The sequence below is a fragment of the Talpa europaea genome (genome assembly GCF_964194135.1).
Source record: "Talpa europaea genome assembly, chromosome: 12".
NCBI lineage: Eukaryota > Metazoa > Chordata > Mammalia > Eulipotyphla > Talpidae > Talpa > Talpa europaea.
In genome coordinates, this window is record NC_140079.1 from 21305911 (window position 1) to 21332431 (window position 26521).

Below are 26521 nucleotides of genomic sequence, written 5' to 3' on the forward strand. Positions count from 1 at the left end.
CATTTCATATATCATACATTATGTAGTATAGATATTTGTCTATTATAATGCATTAATTCTCACCTGATTGTGCCAGATACTGTGTATCTAAATAGGATGTTCTCCCCCACTCTTTAAGAGTCCACAGGGAAAGGATGATGTGTTTGGGACACAACTACGGGAGATACACGGTGGGCCATGTACTTCGGCTTTGAGGAATACACATTTTTTGTGTGGCAGTCATGGTGTGTAGTCAGTTCTGGATTTTCCTTGTTGAACTTTCCTACAGATTACATTTGCATTCCAGGCTGGCTTCCGGAAGCAGTTAGCATGATCCTAGTCCTCTCACACCATCTGTCGGTGCATATGTGCCCGGGGAACGCAGCGTCATTGCTGCACTAGCTGGAGCAAAATGCCATCAGGGAAACAGACCTGCTGCCCTAAACCCTAGTGCCCTCCCAGGCATTTAAATATGGCTTTGGGGTGTAGGCTTTGAGGTTATGACCTGAGAGCCTGCCTCTGTCTTTATAGGTCACCTGCAGGTGTCTGCATGTGTGTTTCCATAAAGCCCTTTCCAATATGACCATAGGTACAGCCTCCTACTCACAGGTGCCGGTGTCCCAAATACCAGTCTGTGGGCAAAATCTGTGTAGCCACCTGGCATTTACTTGGTATGTTGCTCAGAGGGGTTTTTTTTTTTTTTGTTTGTTTGTTTCTCATGCTGCTCTCTTCTTGACCTGTGTTATCAGCTTCAGCAGAAGAGAAGCAGAAAATGATACGGTAGTTTGTTCATATCCTCAAGCCATGGTGAGCATTTGCTGTGCTGTCCATGTGACAGTGGAGGCTGCTTCTCATCGAACCAGATTCCTGCTGCTGGCCTAGGGCTTTGGCCTCCTAAGTCTGGCTGCCCCAACCACGGAGCTTGCTGTCTCCTCGAGTCTCAGCATTTATTGATTGTCTCATTAGTTTGGCATTGATCATTTACTGACTCCTTTTGTTAGTTACCTTTTCATTATATGCCTGAATTCCTCAACTCATTAGCGAGGTCTTTGCAGACAAAAATTTCTATTCTATACAGGCTAGGCAGGCGCTTAGTAAAAGTTTGATTATTCAATAAGTAGGTCATGCACACTTAGTCTTCTAAGATTGCTTTTTTTTTTTTTTTTTTTTTTTTTTTTTTTTTTTTTACTGATTTATAAAACTGGAAGGGGCGGAATAGGGTGATGGTTGTATAGCTCCGGAGACATCACTCCCTTGAGCTCATAAGTAAATGACAGTCCCCGGAGCTCCCATGTGAGGAAGGGTCCCTGGGTGATGCCACCTGGTGGTGCCTGGAGGAATCAGAGATGGCCAGACCCACCTTTTTGGGAGGAAACGACGACTCATAGTAGTGAGGGCCCAAGCTGGAAATGGAGCTTATTTCTAGCGGGCATCATTTCAGGTCAATTACACGAACGTACATAGAACCTCTGTAATGAGCCAGATGTTGTTCTAGGTACGGAAGATGACATGGTGGGTGAGGAGTTACTGTTCTGGTGCTTCGGTGTCCACTCTGTTCTAGTTCTGAGTTTCTGAGCCGGCTGAAGAGACAGCCAGGGGAAAGGGCTTGTTTTGAAAAAGCCTTCTGACCTCATGTTTATCTAACCTGAGGGAGGAGAGAGCCAGCCTGAGTTACATCGGGAACTTTTAACAGGTTGAATGGGTACAGAGATTAGGACATTGTTGAGAGTTAGGTGTTTCGGTTTTGGGCAGTTCTTTAAAATTCCTTATGTCTTTCGCTCCCTGATTAGCACAGATAACTAAGAGATGGCTGTTATTTGTTTCAGTTTCTGCCTTGATCCTCTGCTGAGGCTGTTAACTTTGTTATTGTTAATTGAAATTGAGAGCAAGAAGTGGAATGCTTTTTTTTTGCTCCGTGTCTACATATCTGAAATGATGAAATAAGACCCCGTTTAGGATGCTTTGCCATTTTAGTTAACTAGAAAAAGTCTCAATGATAGACAAGCTTTTCTGGGGCCCCCCCCTGGTGGTGCAGCGGTTGAGCGCTGAGCTGCGAAGCTGCCGCAGCCTCTGCAGCACCGGTTCGATCCCCGGCCACCGGCAAGGGTCCCACATGGCACGACAGACCTCTCCTGTCTCGCCCGCTGCTCCCCTCAGCAGTGTGTTTCATTGGTCTGCCTGTTCTGCTCCCCGCTCTGTCTCTGGTGAAGCCTCTCACCTCCCGCATATCTGGCCTGTACCCCGGTTCTTGTATAAAATAAATAAATAAATCTTTAAAAAAAAATAAAAGATAAGCTTTTCTTCGATGATCAAAGTGAGGATTCAAACTTGGGAAGCAGCCCGATAGAGGTTACTCTGAGAACCCTTCCAACAACCTTGAATAGGAATTTAGTTTATATAGGTAGAAACAGCGAGTCATTGACATTAAAAGTGTGTAATTTTTCTTGGAGGAGGAGACTTCTAGTTCTAAGTTGTCCCGAGCTAAAGATACACTGTTATTAAGCACCAAGGATATCAGTGCAGGACTTAATCTCTTCCTCTCTAAAGAGTGCCCTGCAGAGATGCAAAGCCTGGGTCCTCATTGTTAACTTTTCTGTGTCTTCTCCTTGGTCATCAGTGAGGGTGAAAGCCTGGCTTTCCCCATGGGTATCAGGTCTTACATGGCTATTTCAAACTTCACCTCTATGCAGATGGCCTGGTTTCTCACCTGCCAGTACAGGGAGGGGTCATTTTCTAGAACATTTCATAGTGTGTTCCCATGATTAACTTGCTCAGAGGAGGCAAGTTCCTCGCACATGCAATAAGTGCTCTTCAGAGATGTGCCTGTTACACTTTTTGTATCTTGACCAAAATACAAAAAATAAAACCCAAACCTAAACACAGGTTTGTTGGCTTGAGCATCAAGGATGAAATCAGTTTGCATTTCTTTTTGGCAGTTTGCCTATCAGCACACAGAGATCATTGGTACTGAAAATACTTTACCTTGCCCAAAAGCATCGTTCCTCATAGAAGATTCTGGCCAGTGGGGCCAGATGATCCTCCCATGCAAGGTAAAGACTGCAGGATGAATGCAGATTTGGACAAGTTGAATGAAAGGGGGTGTGGAGTGTCCCAGGTAATAGACCCAGCAAAAACCTGGACACAGCCCGCCATCTGGTTCAACTTCCCACTACCCCTTGAAGGAATTTTCTGTGTTGCTTGTGAAAGATGGCCATCCTGTGTTTGAACAACCTAGTGATGAGGAGTTTGCTAGATCAGAAGTAGCTTCCCTCTTAATTTGGGACAATTTGTCTCTTTTGTTCATTCACTCATTTTCCCTATTCATTTCTTTTTTTAAAAAAAGATTTATTTATTTATTTATATAAACACTGGGTACAGTCAGAAGCACAGGAGGGTGAGAGAATTCACCAGAGCGGGAAGCAGAACAGGCAGACTGAAGAAATACACTGCTGAGGGGAGCAGCGGGTGTGGCAGGAGAGGTCTGTCGTGCCATGTGGGACCCTCACCAGTGGCCGGGGATCAAACTGGCGCTGCAGAGGCTGTGGGCAGCTTCACAGCCCAGTGCTCAACTGCTGCGCTACCAGGGGAGACCCCCCATTCATTTCTTTATGAAAGATCTCAGGTCAGAGAGAGCCCAAATTCTCCTTATTGCAGTTTCTGCCTGTGGGCTTAGTTCTGTTCCAAGGAGACATTTGGTTTTTATGTGAAAGTCTTTCAGATATTTGAAGCTCCTTCCCCCCCATCCCTGCACCATCTCCCTTCCATGGTGAAGAGCTCCAGTTCCTATCCCCACAAGCCCTAAGATCTGGAATCTCACTGGCGAGGTTTTCTTTTAGGTCTGCCTCATGGTGTCAGTGCCTTCAAATGTGGGGCTCAGATCTGACCCTCACAGTCTAAAATGCAGGACGTTGGGGTTTATATATTTATGCCTCTGGACACTCAATTTCTAGTAATAAAAACATGAGACTGTTTTTACATTTTTACATTTTACACCTCAAACTGGCAGCTCCTCTTACATTTTTTCCCCTAGAAATTGAGGTATTACTACACATTACAAGATGCCCAGATGCAAAATACCCCATTTAATCAGTTCTGAAGGATGCATGTCAAGATGTAGAACATTTCATCACCCATCATCCTTCCCAGTCAATATGATTCTCCTGGCTCCACTAACTTCTCTCACCTCCCCCATGGCCAGAACTCCACAGAGGGAGCTGGTGGTCGGTAACATTTTTATTGTCATAGGTTAGTTCTGTCTACTCCAGAATTTCATGTTTGTATTTGGCTTCTTTAACTGAGCATCATATTTTTTTAAAAGATTTATTTATTTATACAAGAACTGGGGTACAGGTCAGAGGTGCAGGAGGGTGAGAGAATTCACCAGGGACAGAGCAGGGAGCAGAACAGGCAGACGGACCAAAGACACTGCTGAGGGGAGCAGTGGGCGAGGCAGAAGTCTGCCACGCCATGTGGGTTTCTCCCTGGCCGGCCGGGAATTGAACCTGCATTGCAGAGGCTGTGGACAGCTTCACAGCATGGCACTTAACCCACTGTGCCACCAGGGAGGCCCTGAGCATCATATTTTTGAGATTTATCCATGTTGGAACAGGTATCAGTAGGTGAAATTCAATTTAACTAAAAACACAGATCTTAAAGATATCACTGAAGACAGATTTTCTCCATCCTATATTTGAGCAGATTGGTTTTTGAAATTACACGTGGAACTTTAATTCTCATTTTTACTAATTCTTTGGAGGTAAGGAAAGTCTTTTAAATCTCATTTTTGGCATTTATTGTCTTCTCCATGCAGCTAGCTTTGGACCCTTTGTAAATGCAATTAATTCACCTTCCAGATTGTTATTCAGATCACTGACAAATGGAATGAGCTCTGTAAGAATTAAAGGCCTTATTTTGGGTTAAGCTCAAACCATATATTTGTACATTTGGGATTTGTTTCACGGCAGTAAATTTTATCATTGATCCATGAAGATCCTTATGAAAAAAAAGTTCTATTTCATTACCCTGTTTTTCAAATCGAGTATTACCATGGGAAGAGGAGGTGAGAGTTGTTTGCTGTGACTTCTCCTTTTCTAAGTTCTCAAATCTGTTGTTTCATAATCTTTTCTTTAAACCACCTTTTGTTCTCTGGGGAAATAAAACTAGTTTTCCTCCTCTAGTCTTTGAGATCTTTTTCTGTTCTCTGCTTTTTCATTGGAGATTATTAATAGGGACCGTGCAGTCCTGTCTTTATGTCTCTGTATTTTGTACTCATTTTCCGCCAATTTTTTTTTTTGCCTTGTCCAGTGTGAAAATCACTCTCCTTCATAAAGAAAAAAACAAAATAGAAATGGAATACTTCTGCCTTTTCTCTGTTACCATTTGTCTTGGCCATCAGAATGATGATTCTATTACTTTCTAGTTCTTTGTAGAACTTACTAGGTAACCAACTCACCATCCCACTGAGTCACCAATCTATTATTTTGGTAATTAAGCATAATTCTTAATTCATTTTGAATTTGGGTTGTCTGGTCACTATTCCTACCGATGACTAGCTTGAAGGATGACAGCTAGAATGAACTAGAAGATTCCTGCTGCTCTTCTAAGTTTTTGCCTTTGGTTATGACTTCTCATCTTTAATATATTCTTAAAACTCTGGACCATACAGGGCCTTTGTGTACACATAACTATCTTAAATTGGGTACCGACCACTGCTTCCTTTATTTAGAGTATCTGGTTATAGTATACATCTTCTATGCTATGTCTGTATTTTTATCTGAGCATTGTGAGTCCTCCATTCCCCAGGCAAGGACCCTTGTCCTCTTTTGTGACTGTTAGGAAATCAAAGATGACTTGGTTTGTTTTCTTGCAAGATTCTTGTCACTTAAATTTTATCAGCATAAGTTCTTCTTGTAGACTTTGGTCCAGAAAAGAGGTTCCCTTTACTGTTGTTTTTGGTAATGTTTCTGTTCCTTCCCCCCAATTCTGAAAATATACCAATTTATTCTTAGATGCAAGGCTGTGCCTGGTCTTGTACTGGCTTATTACTGCCATTAATGTGTTACTGAGAACCTCTTAAGAAAGGGGATGATGCATTTCCTGAGGTTCTTGGGTTTAAGGAGCTCTTAAATGGAATTAATGAGCCAATGAGCAAATAGATAAACTTCCAGAATCATCACAGACCAGACAGATAGCTCCCTTCATGTCTGGTTAATGGGCCAGTATTGCTGGTTTAGTTTGCTTTAAAAATGGTATTAGCTTATCACACTGGTACAGAAGGGGCTTGAGTAAACATATCTCTTTCAAAATAAGCTTAAACCCAAAGCATATATCAGTCAGGTGAGACTTTTTTCTTTAGCACATGTGTAAAGGAGATACTTAGTCTCCTACTGACATTCACTGTGGTACCTTGAAATCCTACCACTTGGTTTACCCCATAGTGTTTCTGTAGAAGTATTAATTTTTTGTAATCTCAATGACAGAAAGTCTTTGGATTCAGTGATGTTGTGAAAAGATTTGTCAGTTATTAAGATTTTGAGTAAAAGTGAAAATTCAAAAACTTGTAATGGTGAAGGAAAAGCTTAGATGTAATTAGGGTTGAAGAGCGTTCTAATAACCCTGTCGAGCATCTCACCATCCTACTAGGTGATGAAGTATCAGGTGGGTTTTCCCCCCTTTCTCTGCCACCTGCCCTTCCTCCTCCACCACTTCCTTCTCAGTATAAAAGATATTTTTAAATCCGTACAATTCAAAAATTTTTAAGAGGTTTCTTTTTTTGTTCTGATGTGGGCTGCCTGGTGGATTTTTCTCAGGACATATTTTTCCTCTAACTTTTAATATTTAAAGCCACAGGAAAAGTTGTAAGACGTAAAAGATCACTCCATACAATCTTCACCTAGAATCACCAATTGTTAATATTTTGCCACTTAGCTTTACTCTGTTATCTGTCTCGGTATCCTGTCTGTCCAGCGGTTGTCCAGCTGCCTTATTTATAACCTATCTTTTCCTGAATCATTTGCAAGAAACTTACCAACATCATGTCCCTTCACAGCAAAATAATTAAACATGCATCTCCATTATTAAGGATATTTTCCACCAGATAGAATGACATCACTCCTAAGAAAAGTAACATAATTTCAATATTATGGGCTACAATTATTTTTCTCAGTTGTCTTGTATTTATAACTGTTTTTTTTTTTTTTCAATCCAGGGTTCAGTGAAGTTTCACACATTGAATTTGGTTGTTACATCTCTTTAGTCTCTCTTAATATATAATATTCCTTCTGCCTTTTTTGCTTGTTTTTCTATTCTTAGCCTTAATTTTTGTTAAGACTCCATACCCTTTGCCCATGCAGAATGTCTCACATTCTGGATTTATCCACTTGGATAGGGTAGTGTGTCGATGGTGTGTTATCCTCAATGCTTTATCCGGCAGGCACATAATGTCAGGTTATCCTACTTTGGTGATGCTGAGCTTGGTGAAGGCTGAGCTTCTCCTTCACCCACTGTAAGATTAGTGCAGGGATTGCCTCGGGCTTGATAGCTTTAGCTCCTGTGCATGTTCTGATCCTCCAGCACGCTTGTACCCAGTGGCTTTAGCAAACAGTGTTGATCCTGGATGATTTAGTTATTATAGCAGAGGTTATAGAATGCTCACTTTTCTCATTTTGTCCTCAACGTTTATTAGGTAGCTTTGTAGAAGAAGAAAGCCTTCCCTCTCTGCCTTATCTCTCCTATTACTGTCGTTTAGAGACCTGTGCTTTATTATCATGCAGTGGATAATCACCTGCCACCATCATTTTTCCTCTTCATGGTCAAGTTTTCCTGACTTTGGCCACTTGGAGCCCCATTAGGCTCCTGTGCCCTCTGAGATGACTGCTGTCTTCCCTGAGCGCTTTCTTGCTTTTGTCTACAACCTGAAACTTCCCCTGCGCGAGCTTAGGATCTACCATTTCTCCACAGAGTCCAGGTTCCCATTTCCTGTACATGTGACTGGAAACCATGCCCTTGCCCTGGAGACTTTAACTGCAAGATATTCTGAATTGCTTTTGCACAGATACAGTACCAACGAAGGGGAGACCTGGAAATCATTTGTCTTCTCCGAGAAGCCGGTGTTTGTGTATGGCCTCCTCACAGAGCCTGGGGAGAAGAGTACCGTCTTCACCATCTTTGGTTCCAACAAAGAAAATGTGCACAGCTGGCTGATCCTCCAGGTGAATGCCACCGATGCCTTGGGTAAGCTCCTCCGCCATGTTCATGGAAATATTTATTGAACACAGTATCAGTGTAGGTACTCTGTACTTAGAGTATGTCATCCATGGTTAGAGATGGGCAGATAAGCAGCGAGTCAGTGAGAAATAGAGGCAGTTACCCAGGCAGTCCTTGTGTTCTCTTCCATGTCCTCATTTTCTTTTCTTTTTTTCTTTTCTTTTTTTTAAGATTTATTTATTTATTTATACAAGCACTGGGTACAGTCAGAAGCGTGGGAGGGTGAGAGAATTCACCAGAGCGGGGAGCAGAGCAGTCAGAAGGACCGAAATATACTGCTGAGGGAGCAGCAGGCAGCAGGAGAGGTCTGCGCGCCATGTGGGACCCTCACCCAGTGGCCAGGGATCGAACTGGCACCGCAGAGGCTGCGGGCAGCTTCGCAACCCAGTGCTCAACCGCTGCACAACTGGGGAAGTCCCTTCTTTTTTTTTTTTTAAAGATTTATTTATTTGTGCATACAAGAGCTGGGGTACAGGCCAGCGATGCGGGGGTGAGAGGATCCACCAGAGACAGAGTGGGGAACAGAAAAGGCAGACTGACTGAAACAGGGAAGCAGCAGGGAGGGAAGCAGCAGGCGAGACAGGAGAGGGCTGCTGTGCCATGTGAATTGCTCCCTGGCCGGCTGGGGCTTGAACTTGTGATGCAGAAGCTGCGATTGCTTCATAGTGTGGTGCTTTACCCCTTGCGCCACCAGGGAGGCACCCTGTGTCCTCATTTTCTGAGTAATCATTGGTACATTGTAGGTCTGTTCCATGTCCTCATTTCCTGTGTAGTCATTGCCACATAGTAGGTTTAGGTATATGTGTGTTGAACATGTGAATGAATGAATGAAAGCATTCTTTGCCAAATTCCACATTAACTCCCACATGAGAGGCAGCAGCCAGAGGGTACAGTGTCCTCTCAAAGCAAAGAACACAACTCACTAGTGTAGGTACGGGACGTGTGCCTGAGCAGGCAGAGTGAAACTTCTCAGTATTCTCCCTCCTCCTCTGGCCCAGTGTAGCTGGCTTTTGTCCTCTACATCATTCCAGACCCCTGGATGCTCCCTGTGCTATGCATTCAATTTCCACCCGTGACATCCCTTTTCACGTTTCAGGATCACGTTTAAGGCACTGGATGGGAATGTCCCTTCAAGAAGACCCCTCCTTCCCTGTTGTGTGTTCAGAGCAAAAGCACGTCACCTATAGAGTCGTCACACTCTTGGACCCATGTCCCAGCACCTAGATTATATTATAAGGTCTTTAGGAACACAGACTTGCCCTCTGTGTAGTTACGTTCCACCCACCGACAGCCGGATGACCTTAGTCAGAAGCTTTGATAAGTTCTTGCTGGTTGAATGGTGCCGAGTTGGCAGTTGTTCATCAGTTTTGGGCAGCATTTAAAGAGAAGGTGCACATATTAGAAAAGGTCACAGTATCAGTATAGATATAGGCGTTCTTTGGAATTCCTATAGAAATTGCTTGACTTAACTTTGAAGTGTAGGTGGCTAGGTGAGTGATCTCAACCTCCCTCCATGAAGATCCTGTACCTTCGAGCAGTGACAGCAAATGTCTTTCACTCCCGGGCCACCTGTGCCCACACCACCACAGGAGGCGCGTGGGAGCAGTGCTCCTGAGTGATTCCTCTCCAGGATTCAGCCGCCACCAGACTCTCTCGCCATAAGCACCCCTGGATGCCTATTTCTAATAGAAACTGTGGTATCTGCTAAAATATTTCAGAGAAGCAGATGGTGCCAGTGGTGACTTGCTTCTCCCCAACCTTCTCAGTCTAATGTCTGTTTTGGGGGGGAGGTGCCATTTTTGTGGGTGTGGGCGCTGCTCAGCCTCATGCAAGCCACTGAAGACTTGGGACAGCTGCTGGGACCTGTGCTTGCTGAGCAGGGTGGCAGGAAGCGAGTGCTGGGCTGGGGACAGGGCTGGGCCAGTACACCCCACATGGGCTTGCCTCAATGCTGCCTTGCTTTTCCTCAGGGGTTCCCTGCACAGAAAACGACTATAAGCTGTGGTCACCATCTGATGAGCGGGGCAACGAGTGTTTGCTGGGACACAAGACTGTCTTCAAACGGAGGACACCCCACGCGACGTGCTTCAATGGCGAAGACTTCGACCGGCCAGTGGTCGTGTCCAACTGCTCCTGCACCCGTGAGGACTATGAATGGTTGGTTGTGCTTCGAAGCCCGGGGATGGAATTGTTTTGCTCACTCTGCAGTGTGAGGAAATTAGCTCGGGCATAATCCCTTCCCCCGAGGAAAGGCGGGGAATGAAAGGAAGCACGTGTTTACTCAGTCTCTGGCATGTTCCAGGGACCTTGCTGGCACTTGCTACAGAGGTGCTTCCATCCAGGCCTTCCAGCAGTGTAACTGGGTAGACACGTTGGCACCTCGGGAAGCTGCAGTGATTTCTTCAGGTTTAGGTTGCTCTGGAATTCATTTCTGAGAGGACAACCCCAAGAAGGAACATATGGAACGTCCCACTGTGGGTCACTTTTTCCTTTGGAGTTCTATTCCATAGGGAATTTAGTTCTTAATCTCAAACAGAGGCTGTTAGTGTGTATTTGCATATATGTTGGTCCTTAAGTGAGGTTGTCCAGGGCACTGCTGAGAACGGTGAGAGGAGAAGCAGGTGCACGAACAGCTGTTGCAGGAGATGGAGGCTGTGTCACCTCAGAGCCACACCACAGGCAGGAAGGTGGGGACTGGTGGCTGTGGGGACATCGGGAAGTTTCTGGAGGAGATACTGTTGCACCTGAGCTTGTGTGTCATGGCAGCAGTGTGAGGGTGTGGAGGCAGAGAAGGGAACATGTGGTTGGGTGTGGGTAGGGGCTAGGAAATGGAGAAGACACTGAAAAGAGAACACGATAGGGTAGACCTATCCTGGAGAGTATGGACCTTATTCTGGAAGCAGAAGGGCAGCGCTGAGGCTGTGGAGGAGAGCTGATGGTCATTTGAGAGCTTAGCTTTAGGGGGATGGTGTAGCACAGAACACACAGGGTTTCAGAGCCCTGGAGCGTGTAATCCAGCTTGAAATCATCTCACATTAGGCAGGGGTGCGGATAGAGCCTAGTCAGTGAACATGAACATTTAACTCCTTTTGAGCGGCGGCTGAGACACAAACTGAAGTTTGCTGTGGGAAGCCACACTTATCTTGACTAAAGCCAGGCACTTCTGATGTGCCTTCGTCCAGAGCTTGAAACAGGGCCATGGGTAAATGTTGCTAGCTTTGCAGGCCAAGTGGGCTCCGGTGCAGTCCTACATGAACGGCATGGCTGTGATCCTGTCAAGTTGTGTTTACACACCCAGCCAACCAGATTTGGCCCATCCTGTTTCTAGACCTATGTCTGTGAACCTGAACGTTCTCAGAAGTCTCACGGGATCCTGCCACAATGAGGGTTCTGACTTGGTAGTTGGAGGGAGCTGTGGTTCTGCTAGGATCCACCAGTGCCTGACGGGCTTAGCCTCGGACCACCTGCTGGGAGGCACCATTCTTCCCCTAGGGAAGCTGCCTGGTCTTGAGTTAATGGCATGGACGCTTTCCTCAAGGCCAAGCACAGAGCTGTATGGTGTTCTGGTACCATCCATGCCCTGCCCCTTTGCTCCCTTCTGCTCTCCCATAGGTGCCCTGAAATGGCAATTTTAATCATGAAAAAGATTTTAGTGCTTTCTTTTTGTTTAATTAAACAGAATTTTAATTCTTTTTATTGTGAGCTATAACACATTTTCCAGATAAGTACATTTAACATGCAGTTTAATGTTTTCTTTTTTTTCTTGAAGTGTCTTTCTTCTCTTATCCTATCAATCACGACAGAATGAAATGAAATCAAGAAGATGTAAGAAGATGTAATGAATGTTTGATTTTTTTCCTCAGGGACCCACTTACATTTTTGCTCTAAAATCTTCCAATTTCCGGGCCTCCCTGGTGGCGCAGCAGTTGAGCGCTGGGTTGTAAAGCTGCCCGCAGCTTCTGCAGCACCACCGGTTCGATCCCCGGCCGTAGGGCGAGGGTCCCACATGGCGCGCAGACCTCTCCTGCCACCCGCTGCTCCCCTCAGCAGTGTACTTCGTCAGTCTGCCTGTTCTGCTCCCCTCTATGGCTCTGGTGAATTCTCTCACCCTCCCGTACTTCTGACTGTACCCAGTGCTTGTACAAATAAATAAATAAATAAATCTTTAAAATCTTCCAACTTCCCTACCTATGCCCAGACCAGGGGCTGATGTGCCTTCCTTATAAAAGGATCTGGCTCCCCAACTGCCCACCCCACTCATAAGAAAAGGTGTTGAGTCTTAATATGATAGAACAGGGAAGCCACCCACTCTGCCCTGCACTAGTTGGGCTTCCTGCCAGATGAGACTCTGGGGGTGACAGCCCTGTGAAAATGGTAACATGAGGGGTGTGTTGCCTTCAGACCACCCTGCTGCTCCTCTGCTTATGGTGGCTGCTGGGATTGGGAATGTCTAGTGGTATCAGATGGTGGCAGAGGAAGGAAGTGGTCTGAAGATGGACAGCAGGAGAGCAAACTAGAACGAGAGACCTTGTAGTGCCCGTTACTAGTTCATCTCCTGAGTGCTGACTATTTGCAATTCAGTCACTTCTGACAGTCCTCCCAGATCTCAATGGGAAGCCCAGCTATTTGTCTTGTATGTTGCCTTATCTCAGGGGTAGTTTCTGTCCTTTCTTTACATGGTCCCACATTGCCAGGAAGTGTAGCTTTCGATGTCTTGACTGCAGCCCCTAGTAAACAGTGCATTTTATGGTGACCCTGTACCTAACCATTTGTATGTGTATGCAAAGGCACATAAATGAAGCAAAAGTTTTAGGAGGCAGTGCTTACTCATAAGTGATGAATTTTGCAATCTCTTGTTCTGTGTCGGGAAGGGAAGAATCTGCTCTTGACCCTCCAACATACTTACATAGTCCACCAGGTTGTGGCCTACAGCTGGGAGAAACCTGCCTAACATGGGAACTTTGCCATTGAAGCCTAATTGTTAGCTAATGGTCCAGTTACTCCAAAAAATTCAAAGCAGCCATTCAGTAAAAACTGACTTAATGAGATCTGTTTGATACAGCAATAAAACTGCTTCCTTTTGAACTCTACAAGTTGCTAAATGTGGATTATGGCATAATATACACACAAACCACCTTGCCTTGTCCCTGTTAATACTTTTCCTGTAGAAGATAGTCAATAAACAACACCTTGAACTGAATACAGTAAACGAAACCTTTCAGGGAAAGCACATCAACATGGATAATCCCTTTGAATTTTGAATTTCTGGTTCGGCCAGCCCAGGAGACTTATAGCATGCAGCTGCCTCCTAATGGAGCTGTCAGATGTGGGGCAGTGAAGGCACACAGCTAAAGGCAGAGCCAAGTCCAGAGCTTGGACCCCTGCTTCTTAATCCAGGATCCTGCCCATTGAGTGGGGCAGCTTGGAAGAGATGTGACCCCATATCCAGAAGGCCCCTTGGCTGGAGCCCTGTGTCTTACTGTGCAGGATGAGTCCTAGTGGTGAATTTAGGTGCTGTGTGGACAGTCTTAAATAACACTGAATCCTGGTTAAAAAAAAAGTATTTTGAATTGCTCTTTTAATTTTTCTGACCATATCAAGGGGAAAAAAAAAAGCCCTACTGGGTGCTATTAACTATTTAGCATTTGCAAATTCATTTCCACAAAGAAAAGACAGGCAGACTCAGGCTTTGGGTAGGGCACTGGCTCTAGCTGAAATTTAGAATTATGTTTTTGGCATGATGATTGGTATCGCTTTTGTCTCTTTATGGTCCAGCATAGCGGATTTTCAATTATGGTTTTGATGTCTGACTTCTTTGGAAAATGTATTTATTTCTGTATAAATGAGTATTCTTTCAAGGGGCATGTCAAGTAACTTCCAGCACAAATGTGAGCAGTGAGGCGTCTGAACAGCCTAACAAAGTCCTTTGCCTTTTCAGTGACTTTGGCTTCAAGATGAGTGAAGACTTGTCACTGGAGGTTTGTGTGCCGGATCCTGAGTTTTCTGGGAAGTCCTACTCCCCACCTGTGCCTTGTCCTGTGGGTTCGACCTACAGGAGAACCAGAGGGTACGTCTCTCAGGGTTATCATGTTGGGGATGTGGGGGCAGGATCTGCACGTGACTTGAGAGGGCATGGAGGACACTTGGGTGCCTCCAAGGCTCTAAGTGCTAGAATGCAAGTTGGCAGGTTCAGGTAGTTTGGATGATGCTTAAAATTACAATATTTATAAACTCTCTTATCCCTATTGAGGAAAAAAATGCAAGTCTGGAAGCTGTTCCACAGCTCTAGTTGTGTCTTTTTTTTTTTTTTTAAATTGTATTTTCTTAAATTGAAATAACATTCCATTACAAGTAACCTATGTGCATTACAACACTGCATATGATTTAGGGATATAGGTTCACCCCTCTTCAGGAGTATAGGTGCCATACCACACCCACACCAAAGCACCAGTAATCCTCCACTGGGCCCCCCTCTAGTTGTCTCTTGAGTCATAACCTTCAGAACAGACATATCTTCAGAGGCATTTGTTGAAGATATATATGTAAAACCTTGTCCAGGACAGCACTCCAACTTGGCTGGGCTGCCTGATTACCAGCAGAACCAATTCAGAATTACCAGTTTCCCTCGAGGGAAGCGAGTAGTGAGCTATTTCCATGAATAGGAAATACGTTTCCAATTATGATGCCTTCGTGGCTATTCATGTTTCTGACTTCTTGCTCTTGGGGTGGGGGGTGACAGGTACCGGAAGATCTCTGGGGACACCTGTAGCGGAGGAGATGTGGAAGCACGACTAGAAGGAGAGCTGGTTCCATGTCCCCTGGCAGGTAAGAGAGGTGGCTTCTTCCCTTTGATGTCTCGAGACATCAGAAAACATCATGCTCCCACCCAGGTCCAGTCTGTGGCTCTGCTCACTTAGTGGAGAAAAAGAATGTGCTTTACAAGCAACACAGAGCCTCCTCTCGCCCTTAAGCTTAGTCTCCAGACTAAATGACCTTACAGGCTTATGCCTTTATAGGGACAGAAAATACCTTTCAGGGTATACCTTTATTGCATTGAAAAATGTATATCTGTTGTGTGGCAGACATGGGGGCCTGAGGGTGACAGATCTTGAGTGTCCTTAATCTTTGTGTCAGAGTTGAATAAAGAGAACTACTGCTGCTTGGCAAGCAGTGAGGTATTCTATCTGTATATAATAATAACTAATATTTGAAAGGAACTTGACACATTTTGATGTACTTTTCCATGTGTTATGACTTTAATCTTTTTAACTAGCCAGTGAAACAGATATTATCAGCTCCATTCTTTTTACATATATCAAGCATGTTCAGGGGAGAGGGTTCGGTGAAACATTTAGGTTAGGTCATGCATCTGGTAAGTGACAGCTTAAATTCAGGCTCTGAGCCCCATGTTCTTATGTCACCTGCATGTCATATAGGTGTCATTATTTTAGATGATCATTATGCTTCTTATTAAGAAAATCTTCAGAGTGACTGTACCTACTATAAAGGCATATTATGTTTCAAAACATTTGAAATTGATTCTCGGTACATGCTGAGCTATTTATAATTTAGAAATGAAATGACAGTGCTTAAAGTAGTTAATGTTTGTGTATCTTTTCTTCACTTTGTTTTGAGCTCTTGCTCATTTAGAGTTTCCTTTTTCCCTCTGAGCTCTACCTCCTGCTCACACTTCTCAATGAAGGTGAAGTTGGAGCTGATTCCCCCCCTCAGAGGTGCTGTTTAAGCACCAAATGATCCTGAAGCAAGCACGTTGGCCTCGCTGGCAGGCCAGAGTGCCGGCTCCCTCCCTCACTGCTTGCCAGCTTGCCCTGGTATTTCTCATGCTAAGCTCATTAGTCCCTTAATTTAATCTTCCATCATTACTACAGTAATTAACATACCTCACTGTGGAGACTTCAAAAAAACACAGCTTCAGCAGATCCCCACAAACTAGCAGATCATATTTGGATACGTCCCTCGCAAGAGCTGTTATTTGTTAGGACTCAACCTTGTTAGCAAGGTTTGAGTGATTGTCCTAAAGGAGCTAAAGTACATACTTTGGTTATAAATATTTCTGAAGGTAATTCAGCAGGGGACAAAACAGTTTGTTTAAAGCCATTTCAGGGCCTCCCTGGTGGTGCAAGGGGTTAAGACACAACCTATGAAGCTGTCGCAGCCACTCCGGTACAAGTTCGATCCCCGGCCAGAGAGCTGCCCACATGGTGCAGCAGACCTCTCCTGTCTCACCCGCTGCTCCCCTCAGCAGTGTATTTCATCCGTCTGTCTGTTCTGTTCCCTGCTCTGTCTCTGGTGAATCCTCTCACCCCCCACGCCCCTGGCCTGTACCCCAATTCTTCTATGCATAAATAAATAAATATTTAAAAAAAATAAAGCCATTTCAACTTTGGTAGGAAAGCTATTTTCTCTTCTGATTGGAGAAGATGAAACAGAATGAAGTGGAAAAAACTCATTTGCAATATAGACCACTTCCTAAATGTTTAAAAACCCAAATGTTGAACAAGAGGGATGTACCAAGAAAGGAAGAGGGTTTTGTGGGACTGATGGAAACAACATCGTTGCAAAGATGAGGTCATCTAGACATCTGGAAGGATTTTTAAATGTGAAGTCATTTTTCTTCCATTATGATCACTGTAGTAGTGTAGATGCCTCAGCTGTGCTTGTGGATGACAGGGCTTGGTCGCGGGTCCTGTCCATTTTCTGTTAAGTACTGCACGGCAGACATTGCATGTTACACTCCAAGCCAAATATTTCTGGACTCAGACTCTGTTGTAAAGGCTAGTTTGTTAGAAGAAACCAAAGCAGCAGGGTGAAGTATGAAGACATTAGACGAGGGGTGAGAGGCTGCAGTGAATGTATCCTCCCTGACTGCTCCGCTTTTATCATGACTGCCCCCTTCTCTCTGAATGACAGTGGGAAGGTTTTCTTGAACCAAAAGGTGATATCAGATACTATGTGGTAGCAGCTTAGTACTTTTAATGTTAGCCCAAAGCTGGGGAAAAAGTGGGGAAATGGTAGGTGGAATTAATTTTCAGGTGTGTTATCTTTATGGAGGCCTTTATAAGGCAGGAGGCTGGTACATGTTTATTTGTTGAGGAATGGAAGAGAGAATAAGAAACAGGTATGCAGGCAGCAAAGGGATTCAGATTTGCATCTTGGTCCCATTACCAACATATTGTCAAAATGAATCTGATTTGTTGCTCATCTATGGTTCCTGGGAAGAACTGTCTATTTTCCAGACTGTTTCTAAGTGGTGGGGAGAGAACTAGCTGTCTGATCTTTTCCGTAAATCTCATAAGTGCTCTGGGCCTCTATTTCTACATCCTAAAAAACAGCAATCTTAGTATCCGTATCACAAAAGGCAGAGGAACACAATGGTTAAGACACACACTCTGGCTCCAGTCAGAATCTAGGTTCTGCCACTTAATAGTCATATATCCTGAGTTAGTTCACCTCTGCTCTCGCTTCACTCATGAGTAAAATTGAGTTTAAAGTAGTTCTTCCATTATACCATTATTACTCAGATTAAGCAATGCTGCGAGGTCATGAGTACAGTGTTTAAGTAGAAATAGAATCTTTGTGATGATTATGTTGAAAACATTTTGTAAGAAGCCAAGAATAAATGTATTATTCTGAAAATATAGCTTGATGTCATCACCATATGTCATTGCGAACAATACTGAGTGGGTGAGTGAAGAGATTAGAAAATTTAGTTACAAGTCTTCGGGGGACTAGTAGTTTCTAGTTATCAAGATTATGGTGCATGATAAAGGGCCATGACAAGGTACCACAAACTGGCTGCTGTAATTATTTTTTAAGTTTGACCGAAGACTTTTTGGCTAAGCTCAGAAGTATGGCTGTTAGAGCCCCCTCGCCCCCCACCCCCACAAAAAAAATGAAAGAGTAAGAAAGACATTGCATACAAGAAAACTAAGATTCCCAGGAGCTTACCTCACCCATGGTGGGAGTGTGATTCCCTTAGATACCTTCTAGGTCTTGATTCTTATTTGATTCTCGATCCTCCCTAATATCAATGACTCTGAGGTTTGTGTGAGACAGAAACAGGTCAGCCATGCCGGGGCCTCTTTGGCATCCCTAACCCCCAGGTCCTCCTTTCCTGTTGTTTTGTGTGTCGTGCAGAGGAGAATGAGTTCATCCTGTACGCCATGCGGAAGTCCATCCACCGCTACGACCTGGCATCAGGGGCCACCGAGCAGCTGCCTCTCACCGGCCTGCGGGCGGCGGTGGCCTTGGATTTTGACTATGAGCACAACTGCTTGTATTGGTCTGACCTGGCCTTGGACATCATCCAGGTGAGTCATGGCTTGGTCTGGTTCTGGGGCTGTACCTTGTGACTCCCCAATCCTGAGAGCTGCTTTTAGAATAGCGTGAGGGAGTAGATGTTTGAGTTTTCAAGTCATCCCTCATCTCAGGGCCAACTGATGAAACTGTTCAGTTTTATGGTTTAGTATTTTCTTTCACTGCCCATATTTGTTCTTGGAGGATGGACCAAGGAACCCCAAGTCTGAGGCTTGCTTATAAGCGAGGTCTCATATTGGGTCTAGCATTATGGATGATTCATAATACTCATCATTATACCAACTGCCTCTGTGGGGCTCTTCCTCCCAGTCCCCATGGCATAGTGACACCTGTGACGATCCCTGGACAGGCCAGGTGGATAGCTCTGTACTGAAACCCACACATTTAAAGGGGAGAGTGTTTTGATTTTCATTTTCTATATAATCATTTTGGAAAAGCAGTTACATCAAGTTGTATCTGGGCTTCTAACCCAACAGAATTTTTCCCAGGGCCTGAGGGGCTGGGGATGGCAGGACTGAGTGTAGCTGTCCCAGCAGTAGCACCCGATGACTCAGTGCCTCCTCGGGGAGGAGAGGCTCTGGGAAGCAGAAGGGAGGTCAGGCAAGAACTTGAAAATAATGACAATTTGGCTTCACTTATTTTAGAAACAAACAGACTCATGCATCTCCCTGATCTGTGAACTTGTTACCATGATGCAGTGTGGTTTAGCAACCAGTGTTCTTCACAACCATGCAGAGGGATAGAAAAACTTACATTTGGTTTCATTAGTCTACTTAAAACAGAAAGCCATCCTGTATCTTAGAAATGTTTTAGTAAAAATCTGCTTCATTCATCTGGAGAGTTTATTTCTATAAAATGTCTCATCCCTGGCCAGTCAAGCCAGTTGACTTGTGGGATTAGAAAATAGGCAGGATGTCACTTGAGGATTTAATGTTCTTTTTTTTCTCTCTTCAGCGTCTCTGTCTGAATGGGAGTACAGGGCAAGAGGTGATCATCAATTCTGGCCTGGAGACAGTAGAAGCATTGGCCTTTGAGCCCCTCAGCCAGCTACTTTACTGGGTGGATGCTGGCCTCAAGAAGATTGAGGTAAGCGTGTCCCCATGCTGACCCGAGGTCAGCAAGTAGGGGAGCATCGGGCTGCAGGCCAGATTCGACACAGTGGTTGGAGCCAGTGTTAGATGTCTCTGGAAACTGTGAAGATTCCAGAGAATGGACCAGCCGAGCCTCTTGAGAAGAAAGAAAAGGGGGATAGTCTTAGAATTATTGCTCAATGCCATCAAGGTCCCATGTGAGAACAGGGTACCTGAATCTCTCAGACAGATTCATGAAGATACCTGAACGTTTATATTCTGCCAGCAGATGCAAAGAGGAGAGGCAGTGATCAAAATGGCAGTGCCATGGTGCTGTTATAATGAATGCTCAGTTGTTCTAGTTGATTAGAGTAATAATGCCAAGGTCATCATGGTGACCATCGGTGATGGTGATAATGAGCACTTATTCTGTGCTGAGCTCTATGGGAGCCACTGCATAGGGATTACTTGATTCATCTCTCACAATAACCCTTAGGGCAGGTTCTCCTATTACGCCCTCATTACCTACCTGCAGCTTAGCTACCCAAGGCAATGTGAAGGGTATAAATGGTTTCCAAATCATCCCAACCACTGTCTCTGGGAATATAGGTATGCACTTACCTCCTGCAGGTTACAGATGAGGCTGGGTGGGCACTGCCTTACCGCCTCCTTATACTCACTCTACATAGGGCCTGGTGACCATAAGCACGCAGAAACAGAAGTTGCAAGACAACAGACATGAGCTTGTGAGACAGACCCGGGGTCAGTCCTTCCATGGATTGGGCATTCCCTTTCTTCATGTGTAAGATGAACATTCATTTTATGTGCTCAGTGGCTTGAGAAGTGCTGAGTGGAGAGTGAGATCCACGTCAGGTGTGGTTTTAATGTTGCAGCATTACCTCAGTAGCAGACTTTCTTGTTCTGATAGAGATTAGATTTCAGTGCAGAAAGCAAAGCAATGGAGAAATGAGCACCTCAGTTCTGCTGGTGATAAGTGCTACAAAGAATGAAAACAGGCCACATGCTCGAGTGGGAGTGGGGACGGTGCTGGAAAGCGGGTGTCTCAGCAGCTGACATCGGAGTTGAGCCCTGCTGGAGGAGAGGATAATTGGGGTGCTCACCTCTTAGGGAGGTCGAGAAAGGGGACTGAAGGCACACAGTAGTTGTCTCCTGCTGTGTGTGGGCTGATGGTCGTCTGTTTCTGTTTCTCTCCTTTCGATAATTGTGTGTGGCTAGCCCTTTGCCAGATTCTAGAGAGATGCTGCACAGTTGCCAACATAGTGGAAGACAGTTTGGAAAGAGGATTTGATTAGAGAGCTGCAGACAGGCCCCACAGGGGATGTGGCAGGTGCAGATGGGAATAAGGGTGTGTCAGGCTTGAAGACCCATCTTAAGGAAATCGCAAAAGCTGAAGTGGGCCAGAGACCGGGGCTCCCATCTATGGCAACTCCCCCTCAGGGCTGTGACATGAGAAATTGTTCGGTTGACAACGTGGAGCCTTCAGTGACTTTGGAGCATGGAGGAGCATAGGCAGGTTAAATGAATAAACATGTATAGAAATCTGGGTGCAGGTCATCAACTCTGGGAACGAGGGGTGCTGGCTCATTAGTTATAGCCTGCAAGGATTGTCACATGAGCCTGAGGAGGAAGCTGCTCACTGACTGGAAAGTGGGGCAGGTTCCCAGAAAAGTCTGCAGGGGAATCTGGCAGCCACAGAGGCCGTGACTGTGGGCAGTTGCTGAGTAGGAGACCGCAGTGTGGGCCTTTTAAGGGGCTCACATCTATTTTGCACCCTCTCCCCATTTTTTTTTGTCAGGTGGCTAGTCCAGATGGTGATTTCCGACTCACGATTGTCAATTCCTCTGTGCTGGACCGGCCCAGGGCTCTGGTCCTCCTGCCCCAGGAGGGGTAAGTAAAATCCCAGTGGGAGTCTAGGTGTCAGATGCCACAATTTCCTGTGGAAATGCAAACTGCTGGACAAAACCCGATTCTTGTGATTGTGGCTGAAATGAATCTATTAAGTTGAGAGTTTTGACACCATAGTCTGGGCCAGTTAGTCCTGTTCCCTTTTCTTTCTTTAGCAAGCATCAGGATCTCTGTTGGCATCCAGATGTCTCACAGCTATGGGGCATCATTTAACTAAAGGTAATATTAAGAGTCTCGATGACAGAGTCTGGCCTGGTTGGTCAGATGGCGTGAGGATTCTTCACGTTCAAGCATGCCACAAACATTTCATCCCATCTTTTCCACACCTCCCAGTACCTGTAGGTTCCCACCAGGATTCATATGCAACTCGGACATATAAAATGCTCTTTATTACCTAATGAGCTTAACCCAAAGGGAAGTTCTAGACTAACTTTTCTTCCTGGTCAAATTGATAATTGACAATTTGATCTATTTCTTAAAGGAAAATTCTCACAGAGATATATGTACTTGCTAAAAAACATTAAAAGAACAGAAGTTGATGAAGTGAAAAATGTATATTTCCTCTTTTCTCACTCTTTTCTCACACTTGACCCTTCATACGTGACACTTCCTAGGGGTGATCATGATGATTAAAGGTTACGTGTCTTTGAGAATTTAAAAAATATTCATGTGCAAGCATATATTAAAACACAGACACAGGCCAAATAGTATCATAAGTTATTTATTATTCATATTTTAAACAATTCAATGTTTAATGTTAATCTAATGTTAGCTTCATATGAGCCCTTCTGTATGTGCCATATGTGTTATTTTCTCTATAGATTTACATTTTGGGGAGATGTTTGTATGCGTATATATGTTTGTGTGTGTGTGTATTTGTCTAGACTGAGTAATGCTGTTATGCACATTTTTGTACATTTGCAAATTCTGATTCTTTCTCTACAGAAATTCCAGTACAGGAATTCCTGCATCCAGGAATTAAATGGTTTCGAGTATTAGAATTACAGAGTGTAACAGTAATGCTGAAGTAGCCAGCCTGGTTGTTCTGGAGGGACGTCTTACCTGTTTGGAGCAGTATGTGAGCGCCTATTTCCTTAGTTCCGATGTCTTGTGTTTTCTGTTCCAATTTGGACCAGGGTCATGTTCTGGACCGACTGGGGAGACCTGAAGCCTGGCATTTATCGGAGCAACATGGATGGCTCTGCTGTCCATCGCCTTGTGTCAGAGGATGTGAAATGGCCCAATGGCATCTCCGTGGACGACCAGTGGATCTACTGGACAGATGCCTACCTGGACTGCATTGAACGTGTCAGTTTCAGTGGCCAGCAGCGCTCTGTCATCCTGGACAACCTTCCCCACCCCTATGCCATTGCCGTCTTCAAGGTGAGGGGAAGAGCCTCCTGTCCCTGGGATTTGGCAGAGAGATTTGACCAAGTTCTAGAACATCAACTTATTTCTAAAATGAAGCCAGTTTATTTCAGCCCATATGGAATGCTCACCGTTAGCATTTCAAAACTTTCAAGGTTGAGGTTCACCCGTGGGCTCCCTGCTGGCTTCAGATGAGCTTCCCATCACCTGTGTTGCCTTTTATCTCCACTTTGAGTCTAGAGGACAAATGGTTCTTCCCAACAGTGGAAAGCAGGGTGGCACTTGGGGTCAGGTGTGAGTGGTCATCAGTAGTTCCTTCAGTGTGGATGCTTGGTGTCTGGACACTAACTCTTGCCTTTAAATGGAAGGTCAGTCAGGCTGACCATCAAAATAAGAGGTCCGTGTCCCTGCTGGGCAGGCCTGTAGAACTGAACTAACGAGCCAAACTTCTCTTTTTAGAATGAAATCTACTGGGACGATTGGTCACAGCTCAGCATATTCCGAGCTTCCAAACACAGCGGGTCCCGGGTGACAAGCCTGGCAAGTCAGCTCACAGGACTGATGGACATGAAGATTTTCTACAAGGGAAAGACAACCGGTAAGGCAGAGTCTCCTCCTTCATCTCCATCTTGAAGTTGATCTAGAAAGGGGCTGGGTGTGGGCAATCTCCACTCAGAGTGGGATCTGGCAGCCTGCATCTTTGTTGTCACGACAACATGCACATTATTTAATTTCTTCCTAATGACATCTTAATTTCTTTTCTAATGATACACAAACAGCTGGAAGACGGCATGTTTTTGCCTGCCTGGAGTGTTGGTGCTTGGTGGGTAATTACACCCTCCTCCTGCCTTTGGCCCCTTACTGATTGGTGGCGTGGCTTCTGTTGCAGCTGGAGAGGCCCAGCGTGCGCTTAATCCCTGTTTGGCTCCCTGACAGGGAGCAACGCTGAGCCGGGTATGCAGGCAGCTGTGCTTCCTGACAAGTGTCAGTCTACCTCGCTCTCTTGTTGTCCTGATGACCCATTCCTCACTGAACACCCACCTCCTGGTAAAACTCAGTGTAGTTAGAGGATGATTTAACCGCCCCCACCAGGAAACTATAAATAAGGAGATTGCTTTTTCTTTTTTTCCCCAACAATGTTGCTACTGCTCAGCACTCAGTATATGCTCAATTTTAGTGGAACAGAGGAGGGTTGAGGAGAGAAGGGCAGCATTGCCAGGGTGTAGACAGCCACAGTCCCAAAGATTATTGACGGAGACTTCAGGTACAATACACTGAGCGGCTGGTCCTGGAGTCTCTGCATCCTCAATAGAAAGCCTCTGCCTTACTTGGCTGGTTTATCTTTATCTTACTGGTTATTCTAGTAGAGAGAGATCAGGGTACTCCAAAGAAGAGTAGAACCTTTAAGAAGTGCCCTCTGTATCTCAACTGTGTTAAATAGCATCTGGGGCTGCTGACTCTCATTTATTGACTAACTGCTAAGATCCCTGTTTTGGCCTAGAATGCTGATATTGTTGTGGCTTTTGGCTGGGCCTGTGCTAAGAGAATATTAACAAAGGGAAATAATATAGTTATAGATATGCTTGTTATCCTCGTGGGACCAATGAAACCAGCCTGAGAACACCCTTTCAAAACAAAGTATCTTAGAAATGGAAGTCTGTTATACTGTCTTCACCACTTAGGAAGCAGGGCTTGGTATTATGATCCTTGATTTATAGATTAGGGAACAAGATCTTTGATACAAATTAGCTTTCCCAAAGGTCCCTTGACTAGATCAGGAGCTTTACTTTTGTCCCATCCTGCTACTAAGTAGAGGAGTCACATCCTTCTTAGAGGAGGTGCCTGTTTTCTAAGAGCAAGGGATGAAGGAGCTGTGCCTCTCAGCCTCGCTGGCCGCGATCACAGACCCTTGACAGAGAACACCCTCCCTTATTGACCGCCTCGCCAGCAAGCTGATGGAATCTCCAGCATTTCTCTAAGTTACAGGCAGTGTGGATGACAGGGCTTAGTGTTGACAAGAACTTGTGAGCCTGTACTTGGTGAACATACAACAGGTCCCCAAACACCATCCTGAAAAAGCTGGTGATCCCTGGGCTCCCCACTCCCCAGTCATGGGCGACCATGTCATTCTAGCTAAAGCATAACCACAGCCCGGACCTGGGGAGTGGTGAGGTAGGGGGGTTGCGATCAGAGCGTGCTTGCATGGCCTCCTGGTGCTATACATTCCCCCTTAATGCCTCCTGGTGATTTCCCCTTTATGCCTCCAAGAGTCACCTCTGATTAAAGTAGTGAGAGCGATCCTTGGGCTCTGGGAGAGCGTGGGTGGGTGGAGTCGATGTACCAGCGCAGATAACCCAGACAGCAGCCCTTGCAGGGCCAGGTCCATTAGTGGCTTCTGCTGCTCCTTTCTCCATTTGTCCTTGGGGATCTTTTCTCTGTGTGGGCAGGAAACTTCCAGGAGCTCTGCTCATAGACACAGGAGCAGCAAGTTTGTATTCTCTAATGGGCCAGTTTGGATGAAATCGAAATTTTTGCAAAAGGTGCCTCCCAGCCTTGATCTCATTTGCTCAACCTGCTGGCTTTCTTGGGCTCTGAGAGAATGTTACAAACTAGCCGTGAGTACTGGCAGCTCCTGGTGCCAGGAAGTTTTGAAAATTACACATAGGAACTTGCTGTTAGGCAGGAGTGATGTGATAGCAGGGGCAGTAACTCTACTTCTTAGGGAACTGCTGTGTCATCATCTCCCTAGGCTTTGTGGGTTTGTAGAATCTGTTAATCTCTCCCAAATCTCTGTTCTGTAAATATCCCCATCTGATGAGAATGTGAAAGTTGGGTTCCGCGACTAAGTATATTTCAAAGCACAGACTTCAATGAAAGCTTCAGGCTCGTTTCCTCTAGTGTTGTTGGACTAGCCCTGGGGCTAGGACTACAATTTAGAAGTGCTATGCTTTGATTAATTTTTGTTTATGATACAAACTGTTCATTTGAAATATCAGTCAGTTTGGAGTGTTTGGTTATAAATGGGTGTATTTATACTTGATTAGTTTCTACATAGCATTACTGGGTTCTATTCTTCATGTTTTTCCTTTACAGAGGTTACTCTGCAAGGCCATTGATATATTGAGTTGATACTGTAATGGGTTAAATATTTTGGAGTTTTTGACGTTCTCCTTCCGTGTCTGCAGTAAGCACATATTTTTAAAAATCTGTAATGAGACAAATATTTATTATGTGGTATGCATTTGATTTTGATAATTGTCAAGTGTATAGATAATTAAGCATGTTAATTGCATTTTTGGCTTCTAAACTGGTTCTGGAGGAATTTTCCAAGGAGGAAATCTGAAAATGTCCTAAACATGCTCAGTGAAGACATCCTATGAGTGGGTGGTAGACTTCTGAGGGGACATCTGCGGAGGTGACAGCTGTCACTTGGCCACCCTTCACACTGGGATGATGCTTTCCCCATTGCTGCCTTGCCGCACAGGACTGTGGTGTGGACACAGGGTGGGTGGCTATGTTCCACTGGCCCTGGGCACTCTGCTGAATCTCCTTCCCTGCTCTTTGGCTAATGATGT

General features: G+C 44.9%; 1 protein-coding gene across 1 annotated transcript in view; it reads left to right on the forward strand.

Moving 5' to 3' along the window:
- Positions 1–26521, forward strand: part of SORL1 (sortilin related receptor 1) — a gene marked incomplete at both ends in the record, with an annotated part of 141068 nt that overhangs the window by 63589 nt on the left and 50958 nt on the right. The window contains 9 exons of the mRNA XM_084251265.1: positions 8033–8211; positions 10215–10401; positions 14183–14311; positions 14984–15069; positions 18403–18575; positions 19537–19668; positions 21469–21560; positions 22715–22961; positions 23406–23544. Of these exons, the coding sequence (XP_084107391.1) occupies positions 8033–8211; positions 10215–10401; positions 14183–14311; positions 14984–15069; positions 18403–18575; positions 19537–19668; positions 21469–21560; positions 22715–22961; positions 23406–23544 (1364 nt within the window). The remainder of the gene's footprint in view (positions 1–8032; positions 8212–10214; positions 10402–14182; positions 14312–14983; positions 15070–18402; positions 18576–19536; positions 19669–21468; positions 21561–22714; positions 22962–23405; positions 23545–26521) is intronic.